This window comes from Tauraco erythrolophus, chromosome 9 (genome assembly GCF_009769465.1).
Source record: "Tauraco erythrolophus isolate bTauEry1 chromosome 9, bTauEry1.pri, whole genome shotgun sequence".
Lineage (NCBI taxonomy): Eukaryota > Metazoa > Chordata > Aves > Musophagiformes > Musophagidae > Tauraco > Tauraco erythrolophus.
The window spans coordinates 22,138,428-22,156,883 of NC_141473.1; the positions used below are offsets into that span (position 1 = coordinate 22,138,428).

Consider the following 18,456-nt stretch of genomic DNA (forward strand, 5'->3'; position numbering starts at 1 on the left):
GTGTAAGAACTGAGATTAAGCCATACTACACTAATTTTACTGAGATATGAGGGTGAGATGGCCATAGGAGAGTGAACCACAGCCCCCTTTTCCCTCAGTATGTGAGACCTCAGTGGAACACTACACTTGTAATGGTCTCCTCCAGTGACTGTGTCCTGGTTTCAGCTGGGATAGAGTTAGTTTTCTTTGTTCCCTCCCAACTTCTTATGCACCCCCACCCCACCAGCAAGTAGGCTGCATGGTGTTTGGTTGCCAGCCAGGTTAAACCACAATAGGCTGCATGTGGGACAGGGCTTTGTGAAAAGAAGATGGCAACAGCCTACTTTTGGATTATCACAGAGCTTGTTCCAGTGAAGGACATCACTGATGGTCCCTCAATGCCTGCAATCTGCATCATCTCCTATTACTTCATACGCCTTCCACAACCCAGTAGCCTTCCTCCCTCTCCCCATGCCATGAACACCTGAGTTTAAGGTCTACCTTCTCTGGATGTCTAGGACCTGTTTTGCGGGCTGCTCCTTCAGGGGTGGAACCACCCTTGGCTGCTGGAGATGTGTGTTTAATGACACCTACATTGACATGAGTGTAGGGAAAAGGAGGTGGCTGCTGATCACCCACATTCTCTCCTCGAGCATGGAAAAGCCGGTCTCGGAGCTGTTCGATCAGGAGCTGAAACAAACTACGTTTTAGAAGAAGGGCCTTGACAGCCTCAGATGAAAGGTGGCAGACTCTGACCCAAAGCACTGAGCATCAATCTGCAAACTAACGATTTCTCCAATAGCCACCAGGAAAAAAAACAAAAAACAACTGTAAGTGACAACATGGGACATCACCTGCCATATTCCCAGGCAGATGAAGTCTCGCTGATCCTTTCTCCAATCTTTAGACTTTTCCTTCCCCAATCTCTACCCACGTTTGGGCAATAGACAGATTTGTTACAAACTACAAAGTGAGCTCCCTATTCCCTTACTCTACCAGCTAGTTTCAGGAATAAGTGCAGCTTCCCTGACGAGCTGCTTCCCAGCATTGTTATCCAGGAACCATTTTACAGTTCTATAGCTCCCTTCTTTTTCCCTGAATCAAAGGCACTACAAATAAAAAGCAAATGAAGACTAAAGCTGTGTCCTAGAAAAAAACTCCACACCTCTTCTCTCAAGTTACCACAATAAAGGTGAAACCCTAAGCCTTGATGCATGCCAAAACACAAGTGTTCTCTCGTACAAAGTATCATTTTTTCCCCATATACTACTCTTTCCCACAACAACTCATTTCTCACTCACCTCTTTAGAGCTGCTGGGTAGGTAATTCATCGCGGCTGCCAAGCATCCTTGTGATGCCAGAAGACTGGCATATTGGGTGATTCGTTCTGCCAAGACAGGGCCTGGCGCTGGTACTGCCGTGCCTCGGAGCATTTCAATGGACCTGCTCAGCACCATCACCTTCTCTACAAGATCCTGAATAAGCCAGGGAGAGGGAAGAAACAGACCTCTTAGAATCTGACTGGCTCTACTGGTCTGTCTCATGCCAAGACAATACGAGATGGCTTTCCTCACTTTCAACTGACATTGGGTCCAATGTGAACAGAAGTTAGTCCACTCTGCATCAGAATCTACCACTGATTACTGTTTCCTCAGGTGCACTTTGTGGAGAAAAACAGGAATCGGGAAGCAAACCCTGACACTGCTACTTTTATGTTAGGGGAAAAAAGAAAATCAGAAGTCACAAGGACATTCCAATCAACTGCAATCTTTTTAATAGGAAATTACTACTGTAACTCTAGGAGTTACAAGCTATCAGCTTGGAAGAGGAAGGATTAATACTATACCAGGAGAAATTCACTAGGGAAGACTACTACTGCTGACAAACAGACCAGAAGGTGTTTAGTTATTCAAAGCTCCTTCAATTCCTAGAAATCAAACCAACATTTACATCTGTAGAAAAAGATATGCATCATTGGCTGATAACTAAGAAGACGCGTTTCAGACATAACCAGGAACGCTGAAGATGCCTTTTTGTTGCTGTTATTCACTAGTTGTGTGGCAAAACCAGGGAAGTCTGTAGCAGAGGGCATTACCTGCAGATATCTGAGTGGAAGACTTGTCCAGTTCATTCTAGCGACCGGTGGACACAACAAGGGTTAGTGAGCTAGTCAGGACTGGTTTAAGTGTAACAGGTAGGTAACAACACTGACTTAGAAGCCTTGATTCATCTGCAAGCCATGACTTCACATACATGATCATTCTACTTGAAGTGGAAATAATACAGACTAGACTTTGTTTTATCCTGCCAGAGGCTGTTCTGAAGGTACCGCCAGATAACTGGAGCATTACAGTTAGACTCGTTAAGCATGGCAGCAAATGTACTCCCAGGCAACTACCAGTAAGAAAATAGGTACAGTGTAAACTTCCCTGACTAAAAGAAAGCTCAGAGATGACATCAGTATACAAAGACAGGCAGGTAGGTCGTTAACTCCTGTCTACAGCCGGATTTCTATGCAATGTAATCAGTACTGTCTAAACACACAAACCCTTAACATTTAAGAGTGTAAGTCTCCTTTAGATGCATGCCTGTAACCCAGGCTAGAAGGAGATACCTTGGGGACTATAAACAGGTCTCCACTGTCTGCTGGAAGCCAGTTACTCTGATGGGATAATGCAAACAGACCACAGCTACCAGACTAGCCTAAAAGGAGTCAAACCAACATTATAGGACCTGTACCTGCAGGGCAAGGGGTGATGAAGTCTCGTGGTTTTTTACCCAGCATTCCACCAACCTCTCCACATTGCCTGATGAGATATAGCAGAGGCAGGCATCATTGGACAGGGTTGCATCTCCCTCTGACTCTAGACGGGCACCCAGCATGTCTAGAGAGGAAGAAATACAGCCAACATTTAACACACTCTCTTTTTGAAGAGCTCACTAACCCAAACGCTCATCTATTAGCAATCCTACTCTGGCTTGGCATGAAAAGGTGTTGACAGCTTTGGATCTGCACCTAATTCTTGGATAACACAGAGAAATGGCATCATTAAGGAATCCTAAAGCCAACTTGGTTGAAAAAGAAGTAATTTTTAATATATTTGCCAATTTTTATACATCTGCCCAGACATATAAAAGAAAGAAAAGCCCTTAAAATGACGGATCAATTCAGTGAAAAAATCCAATGCTTTTTTCCCAAAAAGGTGTGGGAATCTCCAGGCAACAGCAGCATTCAGTACCAGGGACAGCTAGCAATCTGGTAGTTGTCAATATTTAGCAAATGCTAGGAGATAAAGATGAGCTGAAGCTATCTCATATCACCACCGCCACTTTCCACCTTTACAATCTGGTCTGTAAACGACGTCATGTTTTCTTGCATTTCAAGTTGTGTCATCTTACTCGTATAAAGTGCTGGAATTTCTCCAATGCCCTTAGCTGTTCCCATCAGCCAGGAGCTAGTTCCCAGCTAAGCACATGAGTAACTTCATCAGATTCAGTCACTAGATTGAGTCACTAACTCTGGCTCTCAGAACAACCAGTTGCTGAGCATGTTGGACTATTAACAGGACTGAGGAAACTACTGAAGCCATCAAATATTTATTAACCCCTGTTTCTGAGCTTAAAAGGGAGGGGAACACACTGGAATGGCAAACCTCTTTCAGATGGAGTGAAGCCACCTGTCCTTTTACTGTCAAGGAAATTCCTTTCTCCACAGAATAAAATAATAAATATCACCCTCTCAGTATCTCAGTCTAGTGCCTATCCTGTTTATTTCCATGCTGTTCATAGAGGTGACAGGAAATATCAGCATATAAAACTTCACACCGTGACTCTCAGCTACAGCATGCATACATCGTTCTCCTAAGTCAACAGTCCACACTTATTTAATAAGTTCCAGATAGCCATAACAAGTAAGGAGTGCTTTCCTTCCTCAACGGTATCCACTTCCTTCTATAAGCAGTCCAGAGTTGCCCTCCCCTAAGAAAAATTGTATCAAAATGTAGTATGCTGCATACCACAGAGCTGGGTATAGTCCTCATGCTTTGAGTATGTTAACAAGATGGCCAGTGCCTCCTTCCAGTTCTGTAGATCACATGTGCAAACAATATCTTGCCAGTTCTGTTGAACAATGGAGGAAAGCAGCTGCAAGGGAAGCAGAAGGCTTGTCAGTCACTGAAGACAAAGATAAGCTGACTGCTTAAGCAAGTGCACCCACAGGGATAGCTCACTTTCAGGCACACTTCCTACTATGCAGCAACTACCTCACTGCACTTTAAGGTCCATCAATCCCAGCATCCCAATGTTAACAGTAATTGGAACTCAGTGCCTCTAAAGAAAGCAAAAAAGCCCAACAAAGCACTTAGAGAACATGGGAACAGCTGCACTAGGCAAGGCTAAAACATACCCTGTTTCAGAGCAGCTAATATCAATGACTGGGAATATGGTGTTAGGATATTCCAACCCCTGCTACGCTTCCTCATTTGTCAATTAATAAGCTAGGACCTTCCTAGTTGAGGTGTAAATAGGCAGTATACTCCACAGGTTACAAGCATGGGGAGCTGAGGAAGAAGATTAAAAGAAAGGAACAGAGAACACAGGCATCCCAGGTGGGCAACATGAAGTTGTCATAAAACTACCAAGAGATTAAATGTCTAGCCAAGAGGAGATGCACAGATTCTGGTGACATTCTACTTCCTGACAAAGTATTGCCACATATATTCAGACAAACATCTGCCAAGATATAGCACACCTTCCCCTGCTCAGTGGGTACACAAAACTGTCACTTACTAGGGAGAGTTTTGTCTTACGCTTGGCAAAGTATCGCGTCTGGGTTTCCTTTAGGAGGTTCTCCCCACCAGCTATAGCCAAGATGATGGCATCAGCAAAGCGCTCTGCCCGCATGCACAGCTCCACTGCACCCTCAAAATTCCCCAACAAAAGGGCTTGGCTGATGAGTCCATCTGTATCTGCAGAGGTGAGAAGCAGGGTCAATCCACAGGGGCATCATTCAAGTTCATTGACAATGTCTGGTTTAAAAACTAGGCAGTAAAAACAATAACATAGGGAAGCCCAGCTAAAAGAAGATTTGGAAAGTCAAATCAGGTTTTGCACTTTAAAAAAAAAACACTGACTTGACATTAAACCTTCCATCATCTAAAAGATTCTCCTATATTTTTAATGAGTCTCTTATCTGCAAAGAGTATTTGCACAATGCTGAGAGATGCTGTATGACATCAAGATAGGTCATGTGTTTTAAAAGTATCCATCTACTGGAGTGGACCAGATTCTTCCTGGTCTCTCTAATGTTCTGATTTGCCCTCCTCTCTCCCTTTCCTAAGAGGGCAGAAACAAATTTCATTAACATACCTTCTGTGACAGGAATCTCCAATGTGCTCATATTCTGTGGGATGAGGCTGTCAAAAAAGGCTGAAGAGGAGGAAACAGCAGCTACATCATCACTGGAATTTATCAAAAGCTGTGCAAAGAGTGCAAGAGGTTAATTAATTCATTGAACATGCAGATTCTGCCCAAAACAGTTTAATGGATTACAGAGTGGGATGGGGCTGCTCTCCATGTGGTTAAGCATGCTCACGTAAATCTGATTTCAACTTGGAAACCCATCATGCCTCCTGCCACTGCTCTATCAACCTGCACGGTTTCACTGGGGCAGCAACAAGTGTGGTGCTGCTGTTGACAAAGTTTAGGAGATTGACAGTGTAAGATATGCAATGCCAACAGTATTGGTGGCCAGCGATCATCAACTCAACTGTCAGCCCTTTCGCAAGCTGAACAATTACAGATGGAAGAGAGACAAGCCCAACAAGTGGTATCTGTAATTAACAGGTAGGATCACAGTCATGCTTGGTGCTCTGTTGAAATGAAGGACATAACTGCTATGCCTGGAACACCTCAGCAAGTGTTTAAGGTTTGTGAAGAAGATCATTAATTTGAGCATAGCAGTTTTAGATACTTAGAGGAGCAAAATTTACCGTGCATGGTGAACCAGGCCTCAGAAGGCATCTGAAGGTGGACATACCAAAATCATGTGAGAATACATTTCAAAGGATAGAGGTGAAAAGGAAACAAATGCAAAAGAAATACCACAGCAGAAGCTTCACAGAGGAAATCCAGAACTGCCACACAAAGTTAAGCTGGAGTGAGGCTAATTCTACCACTGAAGAAATCAGCACTGGTGAAGCAAGCTGTGCTTGCAGTGTTAACAGCCAGGAATCCATCTTCATCATTCACTGATTTGTTTCAAAGCCAGAACGGACCGCTATGATCGTTTAGTCTGACCCTGTGAGGGTCGTGTAGGCCTGCGAACTGCCCTCTGCGATGCCTGCATTGAGCCCAACAACTTGTGGTTGGAATTAAACCTTCCTGTTCATTCTGCCCTCCACTGCTCTCCCAGACTGGCAAGATGTACAGGACATACCTGATTTGGCTGTGCAGTATTTGTCTCATCTGCCTCGCCAAGAGGCTGTTTATCTGGGATCCCATTACTCAAACATGAGGCAATCTAGAAAAGTAACAGACATTCACAGAGTGAAGCCTCTATCAAAGTTAAACACCTGGGCAGCAAAGCCACCAAGTGACTGGCAAGCCCCAGACACAATTCCCCTGCCTCTCTCACCTGTATGAAAAGTTCGACCTCTCCCTATTCCTGGCTGGCTGTCTATCAGAGGTTATTTATCCTTTTCAGAGAATTGTCCATGCTGCTGCAAGAGTTTCCTCCCTTGCAGCTCCATCAGTGCTATGTCAAACTGTCTTCATCTGTCACCTTCTTCCTGGCTATGGAATATCCTGAGATGCAGAGCTGGATGCTAGAAGAAGCTCTCACAACTGCACTGTTGTTATACACTTCCTAGAGCACCAACAACTGGAAGCAAGATAAATAAGCTCAAGACCCCTTTAGTCTGATCCTGTACAGCTACGCTTATACCCTTAAAAGTGCCCACATTTGCTTTTTAATGGGCAATAGCTGAGGTGCCTCTCCACTGATATTTCATATAGTTCGGTCTTCTGTGTGCTGTGAGATCACTCGCTTATTTCCAGTAGGGACCCTACAACTATCCTGCAGCAGCTTTAGTCCTGTAAAGGTTTCTCTCTACTGGAAAGACCTCTTACCTTTTTTTTCAGATCCTCTTCACTGTAGCCCAGCAGCTTGAGGAGTTTAGTCCTGGACTCCTGCTCCAGATTCACCTGAGTCCCAAAGGATATTGAAAAAGACAAGAAAATATGTAAAATCCTAGACATCTACACAGTGTCAACAGTTGGCTGCTTCCGGCAGCAGCAAAGTTTAGAGCTCAGTTTATAGGTAAGGAACTCAAGTATGACAAGTCCACCAAACAACTACTGTAGGAAAATCTGTGGAATTTAAGTTACAATCAAGATAAAAGGGTGAAATTCAAGTTTGTCACATAGTTACAATTGAGGTACAACTGCGTATCAGGGCTATGACTGTATGCATACTTAGCGTACTTGGTCATTCATTCCCTGGATGGTCTAGGAATTGCCAAGCTAATGTCTGCATAGAGACAACAGACTGATTTGAGTCTGCATGAAACTGAGACAAGGTGGTTGACTGAACTCCTAGCTGGCTTCACAAAAATTAGTGAATTAATTGTTACAGAAGCTCCCAGGGTGGAGTTTTCAGACAGTCCCAGAGGTTCCCACAGGCTGCATGCAGCCTAATTGACAGGTGCTATTTGTATGCCTTAATGCGTGATTAACATTCTGCAAGGAGAATCTGTCTGTCTCAGTAAGTCTCAGGCTCTTCCTACTACAGAACTGACCAAACCGTACGTGGATAAGATACTTGTGAACAGTCAGTAGAAACTGTTCTGGCAGATGCAGAAACGGTCATGCAGGACAGTCTTTGTACAGAAGCTTGGTCTGTAGTTTGAGAAAATCAATACTAATAGATCTTGTACGTGCTGGAGTGGTCTCACAGGACCATGGGCATCCTGGATTATAAAAATTCACTAGAACAACAGATCAACCTATCTCATCCAATGCAGTTGAAGACACTGTTGCAATGACTCTTGCAATGCAGAGCACTGTCACCACCTATACAACACCAGGCCATCCTATTCAAGAGATATGATTCCTTATGCCAATGTAATATTATGGAAAAGATCCCAACGTTTCGCTCCACACACAGTCTGTCTATGAGTGTCTGTAAAACACTACCAAGGCTAAGCCTTGCCCCTCCAGAAGGGCAGCCATTCCTCATTAACAAACTCCTTCATATTACCAAATTGTCAATGAAACCATCATCCTACGTAGGACTACAGTCAGTCCTCATGTCACCACAGCTCTCTCCCTTAATATTGAGGAATCTCACTGCCATTTGGACTTTGCCTTGAGCAATAACAAGAGTAGAGCTCCCCAGGTAGCAGGCAGATATAGCTTGGCAGTGGGTTGAGATGAGGAAATCTTGTTTAGCACCTTGACAGGAAGTCCAAACGAGTCCACTGAAAAGACCTTTCCTACTGAAAAATACAGTAGCCTCCCAGACCTCAACTGCAAAAGCTTTTCTTTAGCCAAGTAACTAACTAGCCTATTCAGTTCTACTTTATATCTTAAAGAACAGGAATATAAAGGGCTAAGAAGGACCATAATGAATACATTCCACCTCAGGACCATAAAGAACTGACCTCAGTGTTTCAACACAGCCAGCCTACCTTCAGGAAGTTCCAAAGGTTTTCATCAAATGGCAACTTGGCTGTCTGGATCTTGCCCTGGCAGTAATCAACGAGGTTCCCTGACTGTAAGGCCATCTGCAGTTCTTTGGATCGAAGCAGAAATTCGGTTTCAGTAGTGACTTGACTGATGAATACCTGGTGTGGGCAAGTCTGCTGCATTTGCTGTCCAGGAGCTTTGGTAAGACCAAAGGAAATAAGTTTTCCTCCAAACTGAGAAAGACAGAAGGGAGACACAGTAAGCATTCTTATATATGAAGGTAAAAGCAACTCACTTAGCTCTTCATTCAGCAAGGTGGACTCAAGCTCCAGCTGTCATCACAAGGAACTCAGTTTAATGTGTATGGATGCTAGGGACATTGAGAGAGTTCACATCACAAGCCCTTCAGCTGATGACTGATAACCACAACACTTGAGTATGCGCTATCAGGTCTAGACAATTGCAAATGTCAGAGAGGCATAGAGGAAAAAGTACCGTTTGGAATGTTTGTTCTTTTCTGACATGGAGAGGCAAGCTGCAATGATAAAAACTATCATGCAAATGTCAGGTACTGGACAGACAGAACAAGTCAAGCCACAGGCTAAAAGAACAATTCAGCCTTTCAATTTAGGAGCAAAGAGGTGAAGAAAATTAAACATCTGGATAGGAAGGAGAAAGACAGAAGAGAATGGGAATGCATGTCACAGCCTACAAGGACACTTTTTGTAAGTCTTTCTTAGCTTTGTTAACTCTTAATTATAACCTCCTATTCTCCGCTACAGGACTCTTTCTTGTTGGAAATATATCTGAACGTTGAGCAAAAGAGCTTCGCTCCATGGGACACATCACACTGCACCTTAAACAGGCATCAAAACAACTAGCAACAGGAAGATAAAAAGGTATCTCTGGCAAAAGAAAAGGACTGTGACACAAGATGACAGATCTATTGCATCTTAAGCTAAGGATGCTCCATTCACTTACTGCAAATGAAACCCCCACAGGTCTGCGAATCCACTTGGGTGGCTTTTTTAATGGTGGAATCAAGGTGGTCTGAGCCACTTGCTCTGGCACCTGCAGAGGAGGAAGGATCTGCCCTGTGCCAAAGGGATCCAGGTTGTTGAAGGAGGAAGAGATCTAGAACCAGACGGAGAAAGGAATAAGATAAAATTCAACTCCTCTCTGTACGGAGTTAGCACAAAAAAACTATTGTTTAGTAATTACTCTTCTCACCAATGAAGACAAAGGCTAACACAGCACGTCTTCCTGGAATACCACCAAGCCTCTATATGACAGAAACTGTATTTCCAAACAGTTTTCAGAAATTATTTCTCAAGAAACCTTCACCTTGAGAGATTTTTCAAGTAATTTTTCCTTAGCAAGATGCAAATTCCCTAACAACACTGCCTGGCCTAGCACCCAGCTCATAAACACAAGAGTTACAAAATTACTTGTTTTACGCAAGACAGTGACAACATACGGTCAAAAGTTTTCCAACTTATTTCTTGTTTTGCTCACAAAGGAACGCTGACTCTCTTTCTGTTGCTAGGGTCTTTCATATGGGTTAGTTTTAAGGACTGTCTCAAGCTTTTATAGCTTAGAAAAGGCTGGTGAAATAATCTCTCCAGGCTTTCTTGCCTAGACAAGAGAGTGTCAAAAGTGGCCTCTGATCTGGATTTCTGACATTTAGAATGTCAGTGAGCATACATACAATGCTGTTCACAAGCATTCTTAATTTTTAACATTGTGGCATAGATTTGTTGTTTGCCAAAGATAACCCCGTTCAAGTTTGACTGGACCATAGGGCATAGCTCCAAAATACAGCTCACTAGCATATCTGAAAAGAAGCAACACAAGGCTCATCAAGGTAAAGCTGCCAAACAAAGAATCACAGGCAAGCTACATGTTTTGTCTTTCAAGTCCTTCTTGAGAGGAAACCTATTCCAAAGAAGGATCATTTTCTGGAAGAACAGCTTATACCTAACACATCAATCACACTAAACCTTCAAAAAATAAATACACTCTACCAGGGTACCAGTAACATCAACCACTAGGTCTTCAACAGAGTTTCTATCCTGATACCATGGAAGCCAGAGGAAAAAGACCTCTTGGCCACGAACTCCCCACCTCCATAGTTGTCACTACGTCCTCCTATTTTTGTTCTTACTTCTTATTCTATTTACGAGTTATTCTACCCTACTGTTCTCCAATTTTGAAGAGTGGAAGTGTGGTGCACGCACATGAAGAATGGACAGAAAGAAAATTCTCCATGGGTTAAATAAATCCTTAATCTCCTACAGCTGTTGCTTGATAAAGTATTTTCTTTCTCTTGCAAATCCGATGAACTGAACTCAGTCAGCTGTAAATGACTATATAAGTAACACTTAAGCCAGCTGATATGTATTCTCTCAAAACCTGTATTGTAAGGCGTTTGTTGGCTGGGAGAGAGGAAGGGAATTAAAAGACTAGACATCAGATTAAAACTAACATTTTAGACCATACTGACATTTAATCTGTTCAGAGTTTGCCCATCTATTCATTGGCTAAGTAATAGATTTCAATATCAAAATATTAACATGCTCCAAGTTATAGTCAATTGACTTGAGGAGAATTGCTAATAGTGGCTTATAAGGTACTTTTAAAAATTCTCTTCTGAACTAATAAAGAATAACATGATGTCTTAATTAGTATCAATGTGTTTAATTTTAACCTAATGACAAGTTTGTTGCTCTATTAGATGTGCTGCTTTATTTTTAGTTTACTCGTAATAACCATAAAATATCTATAACATTAAAACTACGCTTGATCTTGGTTCTTTTTACACATTTCATTGAATTTTACAAGAAATACTGAGACACTTTTGTCAAGCGACAATGTAGTCCCTTTGGGACTTGGTGATATTAAGTCCCAACACAGGTAGCTTCTGGTTCCCACACCATACAGCTATACATCCTGGTGGGTGGGACACAATGCATCACCTAAAACTCATACTGTTACACGTGTGCTTCTAACGCTCTCAGAAGTCAGGTGAGTAACTGCCGATCCATCAAGCCGTAACATGTTCACAGGACTCTACCTTGTCAGCCTGCGTCTTCTGCTGAGCTTCTAAGTTCCCACCCATAACAGAATAAATGTTGATCCACCCATCGAAAGTGGCAGCTGAGAAGACTGAAGGATTCCTAGGACACCACTGGACATCAAAGCACCACTGACTCCGAATGGGCAACTCGTAAACCACCTATCACAGAAAGAGAAGGCAGAAGCACAACACGAATAGTCCCCTCCTTTCCCCAAGTGACTTGCCCACAGCAGGTGTGTCACACTTTATTTACATATCACCGCTGTATACAAGGCTCTTATTGTTGCTTCTTGAAGGACACATTGTAACCAAGTTACAGCGCATTGAGCCCAAACAGCAGAAAGCTGCTATACCATAGGATTCTGATTGTAGAACAAAATGCAAAAGCAACAAGTCAGTACTATTGCATCTGCTGTTAACCAAGGGAGACACACCAGAAAACAATATAAGAAAATCAGAAGCCAAAAGGCAAGAAGGTGTCATGAGCAAGAACATGTAAACAGCAAGAATAGTCAGGAATAACAAATTTGACAAAGAAAATAAAAGCCTAGACAAAAAAGTAGGACAGAAGAGGACTGTAACAGCTGCAGATGAACTATGAAGGATATTGCAGCCAACGAATTTCTGGTCCGGCACTCAAAAATCCAAAATTCGATTCACGGCCCAGTCACAGACTTTCTGTGTGATGTTGGGCAACTCACTAACACTATCCTGACTTTGAACCTCCAGTTCGTAAAATGAAGAGATTTCCTTTATGCCTCACAGGCACAAAGCACAGAGAACCACAGCTTCCTTCTCTGTGGAAATATGATCTGCATTTTCTGTTCCCAGATAGAAAACATTGTATTAGCTTATATTAAAATCTGGATTGCTAAATTAAAAAAGAATAAAAATTAAGAAAAAGACAACAACAACAAAAAACAAATATCAAAAAAAACCCCAAAGAAATAAACCAGATCAGCCATTCTGTATAACTGTACTGTCCTTACTATTGAAAACCTTTTGAAGTTTTGTATCACCTGAAAATTTTCTGTTCAGTGGTGCCAAGTCAAGAACAGCCCCTTAACAACAGTTTGTGCATAAATGCCTAAGTTGAAATTGGACTCTTCAAATTTACAGCAGCATGCATAAAGATGAGCCAGCTGCACTAAAATTTCTTTTTTTAATTTTTCTGCTATCACACAGCAAGAAGACTTTAGTGAAAATCAGACTTCAGGAACGTTTCACAGACTGATTCTCCTCTAACCACTAGACAACTGTACAGAGTGAGCATCAAATCCATGAAACCAGAACAGCGTTTCATGCATTTTATGAAAAGGGATTGATTTTTTTCCATGCCTCCAAGGTAAAGGTGGTCAACTAAGTGAAATCGTCCCATGAAATTAATCCAGCCTGGGGCTCCCAGCAGGACTTTGCTCAGTATTGTTTGAGTACTTTCCCCATGCCATCACCAAGATCAACTGCATGAATATTGATCAAAGTTCAAAATTCAGTTTTATCCAGAAATTCACCACTGAATGAGCAGGTGTGCCAAAAAAATATTTTACACAGTCCTATTTTAATTCAGGTGATACTAAAATAGTTCAAAGATGGTAATTTTGACATACATGACTAGATACACACATACATGTGAAACCAGCGTGCTATGAATAAAGTTTACATATGTATTTAAACATATTGTTCCACTCTTAATGACTCTGACAAATGCTCCTCACTCTCCTTCAAGTTTCCCCCAAAGAAACTTACTACCCTAAAAGAAGAAGAAACAAATGGACAAAGACAACACTACATGTGTGAACACAGCAAGATTAATCATAATTAGCTGAAACTAAGTTTTCGTTAAAACTTTCCTCCCTCTACAGTCTCTGGACAAAGATATATGAGAGCAAATCTGTCTGTGTCTGTTTTCAGTCTGGATATGGACAACACTCTCATTCACTCCAGGCAGGAAGAGTGCAGAAGATATTCTGGAGGAAATTACACTGGCACTCCACAGGAATACGGAGAAGGGGCACACACATAGCATAGCACACAGCTCTTTATAAAGCAGACCATGTGTGCTCATAGCTGTGGTTATGTACCTCTGCCATACTTGGGTTCCAGCACAAGATCCGGTTGTCTTTGGCGCTACTCAACAGCAGTTCAGGGTCAGCCTGGCACCAAGAGACAGAGAGAACTCCCCTAAAATCAATCAGAAAGAAATCAGTCATATTTCATACCCAGTCCACTCTCCCACTCCGTCACCAAGAAAGCAGCAGAAATGTTCCTTGAGCTCAGAAATGCTATTTCTCATCTCTACCCTCAACCAGATTCATCTGTGAAACAAAGCAGCCCTAGCAAAAAAAAATCATAGTTCTCCTAAGTCCAGTCTCCCAGATATCTGCCTTTTAAAGATGGATATCCTTGAAAAGGCAACACAAGAAGCGGGCCCTCACCTCGTGTGCCCTTCCAGCTGGCTCAAAGGAGAGGTAGCAAATCGTAAGTCCCATATTTGGATCACTGGCAAGCGGTCGTCCTCAGAGGAAAGGACTAGCTGGGTTGCAACTTCTGGATGCCAGGCCATTCCTGAGCAATGCATCTAGGGACAAAAATAGCAGAGCCTAAAAATTCAGCAAAGCAAGTTGGCAATAGCACATATGGCCCACAGCCACATCATTCTGCACTTAACTTGCCTAGAATGCTTGACATATAGCAAGTCCAGCAACGCCTTGCTGTGGAAAGCACGTATTTCTACCTTCTCTACACAGAAAAAAAACCACTAACCATACAGAAGTTCAACGACTAGTTCAAAGTTGATCTAGAAAGACAGCTGAGATTAAAACACAGGAGGCTTCTCATAAATGAGCTGTGAACATTAGGAACTGAATGCAAGGGTGCTCTAATTTTAGGAACAGCTAGGGGTCTTGTTTCTTCATTTAATTAGGGAAAAAAGAGAGGTGCTTTGATGCTACAGCTCCAAAAGAACCAGCCTCAACAGCTCCCACAATAAAAACACTTGATCCCAAGAGCCTGTGCCACTGCTTTACAGTCACATGTGGCACGTTGTAAGCGAGTCAGAATCAGCATCTTTCCTCCACTCACTCTGTTGCTGTGGTCACTGACTTTGATGATAGGCTCATTCTTCCTGAGGTCCCAAACCACAGCCTTGCCGCTGGGGTGAGCAGAAGACAGGATATGCTGCACCTGTCGATTCCAGGACACCACACTGATGTCTTCATGAGGCTGCCAAGATAGGAAAGGCCACACATCCATTATTCCCATGTTGAGGGAACATTAATCACAGGATTCTATCACTAGCTTAACTAAGGGATTTGAGGATACATAGATTCCTTTCTCCAATCACTGATCAACTAACTGGAGCAGCACTGACCAGAAAGACTAGGGAGACTGGAAAGTCCTTTACTCAGAACATGCAGTGGAGAGTCACCCAGAAATCCTATGGGGAAACGTCACCCAGAAAAGCAACTTTGCATTTTGGCAGCAGGTATTGGATTCTGCATTGGCCAAATGTGTCATATATCAGTCCAGGTAGAACCATAGCTGAGAGAAAATAGATGCTTCCATCCTAACTCCTGAGATGAACTCAGATGGAAAGATGACCTTGTGCAACATTTCAGGAGTGCAATGAGATGGCAAATTAAGCATTCAAGGCTAATTGCCGTTACTGTATCTACCGCAATGCAGGAGATAGGCAAGACGACGAATGGGAGGCTTATTTGTGGAAAAACGTGGCCTGCTTTTAGGCAAGTTTACTGTGATTTTTTCACTTTCAGAAGTTGATTACCCTGAATAACATAATCAGCATCAGAAGATCAGAAGCTTCTTCCTCTTCAAACTCAGGAAATATTATCTGGGAGTAATAGCCAAGATGCATTAAATGGTTCACTGGCTCTGCTAGGGATACTACTTTCATGAGATATGAAAAGCTTCAGCTGAAGCCTGAAGTAAATTCATTCCTCAGAGGTCCAGTAAGCTTTCTTAATCCATGACACATGCCCCAGCTGGATCACAAGATAAACTGGTCAGTTACTCGATTCAAATCCACAAAGAACTTACCCAACTATGCAAAGTGCATCCTTCCAGAGCATGCCAGTCTACCTCCTCTCCCCTTATAACACTCTTTCCACCTGCCCAGAATGAAGCTAATCAGTCAGTTCTGATTCATCTTTCTCCTGACAGATGTCACGGTCATTTCCCCCTTCACAGACTGACTAGACAAGGATGACTCCGCACACTCACATCTTTTTGTCTTGCCTGCTGAGATATTAAACTGCAGGGGTGTTACCCAGAGGAAAACTCATTTACCTGTGATTTAGCCCCTGGAGTCATAGGCACACTGAAGTTATTCAAGTCCCAGATGAAAATTTCAGAATCACTGGCTCCAGAAGCCAAGAGGTTACTCTGCAGAAAAAAAAAAAAAAAAAGCTCAGCTGAGTCTCACAGGGAAAGAGGAAAAAATTCTTAAAAATAAATGTAAACAAAAAACTCAAAAGCTTCCGAAGTCCGATGAGAGCTGCATTTCACAGCCACTGGTACGCAGACGGATACTAACTGGATTATAAACCAAGCACATTTCTGGCCTCAGTGCCTTCGGCTGTGCCATGGTACGGAGGTGTTTAAAATTTGTCTAGCAAGCTACACGTGCAGGTGGCTGGTGTTCATCATGAAACTCTGCCACAGGCCTGGAAGCCTCTGCCTCTAGCGAGGTGAGCCTTTGCCCTGCATCCTGGCACCAAGAACATCTGTTTTAAGAAGATGCAGCCTTCCCACAAGAAGGGTCTGCAGACAATTTTCAGTTGGCCTTTGTGCTACCATGAGAACTTGTGTTCTGTTCACTAGTCACTTATGTTGCAGTCCCTTCAAGCATGATCAGAGCTCCGCTGAATTAGACACCAAATGAATAAATAAAAGTTAGTTCTGATTTCAAATGGGTAATGGTCTAACATGTAACACTATTACAAGACACATTTTTAAATAGAGGTAAGAGACTTGATCAAGGTCATAGGGGAATTCAGTGGCAAAGCTGTGATCAGAACCCGAATTCGAGTCTCAAACCAGTCTTGTGTCACTCTTACCACACCTCTTTCAGGTTAAAAATTTTTCCTTCAGTTTATAAATCTCTAATAAGAGAAAAACATATTTTTTAATACAGAGGTTAACTTTCATTTGTTTGTAAGCATCTTAAAGTTGCATACCTGGAAAGGATTGAAGTCAAGAGCTCGAACAGGACCTGAATGCTTCTCTGTCTGCCCAATTACAGGCTCACTCTTTGAAGCCAAGATGCGGTGTACACTGTACATTGTCAGTACACCATTATCCCCTCCACCAACAATAACTCCAGAGGACTCTGGGGACCCATTTCCAAAGTTACCCCAGATCAGCTTATGAAACCTAAAAAAGAAGAAAGTAAAACTGCGGTAGGGCACAATATTTGGTTCAAGTCAGAAGACCCTCTGTATTACCAGAAACCACATCCATGTTCTGACCTATCAAACTAAACCATCAGTCTGCACCTTAAATAATCATTTTCCTTTGAAGATGACTGTGCCTCTTACATGGAAAAAAACAAACAAAGACTTTTAAAGCGAATTTATAAAGGAAGAGGTAGTCTGTCTCTTTTTTTTTTTACTTTTTCCCCTTTTATTTTTTCTTTTTCTTCTTCTTTTTTCCTTTTCCTCCCTGCCTTTCCTCCACCTTAAAACATTTAGGATCTTATATGAGATTTGGTGAGTGAACTCCTCCAACCTACACTATATAGAAAACCAGATTACAGGACTACATGCCTTCTTTTCCAGAGCTATTATCTGAAAAAGAGGTTTACCCACTGTAAAAGCTGCTAGTTACAAATCAAGGCTGTGTTTTACACTGGGTACAAATGTCACCCACACTGACAAGCCTAAGAAATTGCCTTGTCTTAAAAAGCTGGAATACAAGTTTCACTCTGTCTCTAGTTTCTTTATGCAAGTCATTAGCCCCAGCAAATTCACATGCTATGCAATGACTCTCCTGACTGACTATCATGTAAGTCCTTTCGGACTTTTCCAATGGCCCAACTGCTGTACTTTTACACCCAACACGATTTGTGTTCACAAAAATGTTCAATTCTTGAAGACGAAGTCAACCAATCCAAAAGATCACTTTATATCCCCAAAATATGATCTCCTCCTCTCCTTTCTTGTATCAGAAAAGCCCTCTTCAGTTCCACTGATTGATACGTCAGTACAACTTTCTAGTACCTGTTTGAGGCAGGAAGTGTTCCTTTCTGCTTCATGTCCAGAGAGGGATCCCTAAAGTCAACCTCGAATATTTCCAAAGTGGCATTTGTACTGAAGGATGCATCCAGTTGTTGGGCAGATGTTCCTAGCAGAAGTACAAAGGCAAAACAAGTGGGCACTTTTTTCAAGAGCAAAAGACACAAAAAGAGGAAGGCACTGGAAACGTGTTCTTCGCAATCAACACAACCTTGGTTGTGTCCATTCAAGAAGAGGATACATTTGAATACCTCAGAAAGAGGAACATTATGACAAATTATAACAAAGACTTTGAAAGAAATTAGAATTTCTTCAAGAAATTCTGGGCACCAGGATCTCTGTTCACAAATACCTTTCTCTCGGGATTAATTCATATACCCTCTTCCAAGCAGCTACAGCTTCTGATATCAAGTTCTTACCTAAATTACAAACACAATTGCATCATGAAACTCTGCTACAAGTATG

At 42.2% G+C, this 18,456-nt stretch overlaps 1 protein-coding gene across 1 annotated transcript in view; it reads right to left on the reverse strand.

The window, feature by feature from the left end:
* Nucleotides 1-18,456, reverse strand: part of SEC31B (SEC31 homolog B, COPII component) — a 35,431-nt gene that overhangs the window by 10,467 nt on the left and 6,508 nt on the right. The window contains 17 exon segments of the mRNA XM_086617019.1: nt 481-669; nt 1,281-1,454; nt 2,719-2,864; nt 3,996-4,122; nt 4,768-4,946; nt 5,347-5,455; nt 6,416-6,499; nt 7,108-7,182; nt 8,667-8,897; nt 9,646-9,798; nt 11,738-11,899; nt 13,822-13,921; nt 14,176-14,318; nt 14,822-14,962; nt 16,046-16,141; nt 16,936-17,131; nt 17,977-18,100. Coding sequence (XP_086473145.1) covers nt 481-669; nt 1,281-1,454; nt 2,719-2,864; nt 3,996-4,122; nt 4,768-4,946; nt 5,347-5,455; nt 6,416-6,499; nt 7,108-7,182; nt 8,667-8,897; nt 9,646-9,798; nt 11,738-11,899; nt 13,822-13,921; nt 14,176-14,318; nt 14,822-14,962; nt 16,046-16,141; nt 16,936-17,131; nt 17,977-18,100 — 2,429 coding nt within the window.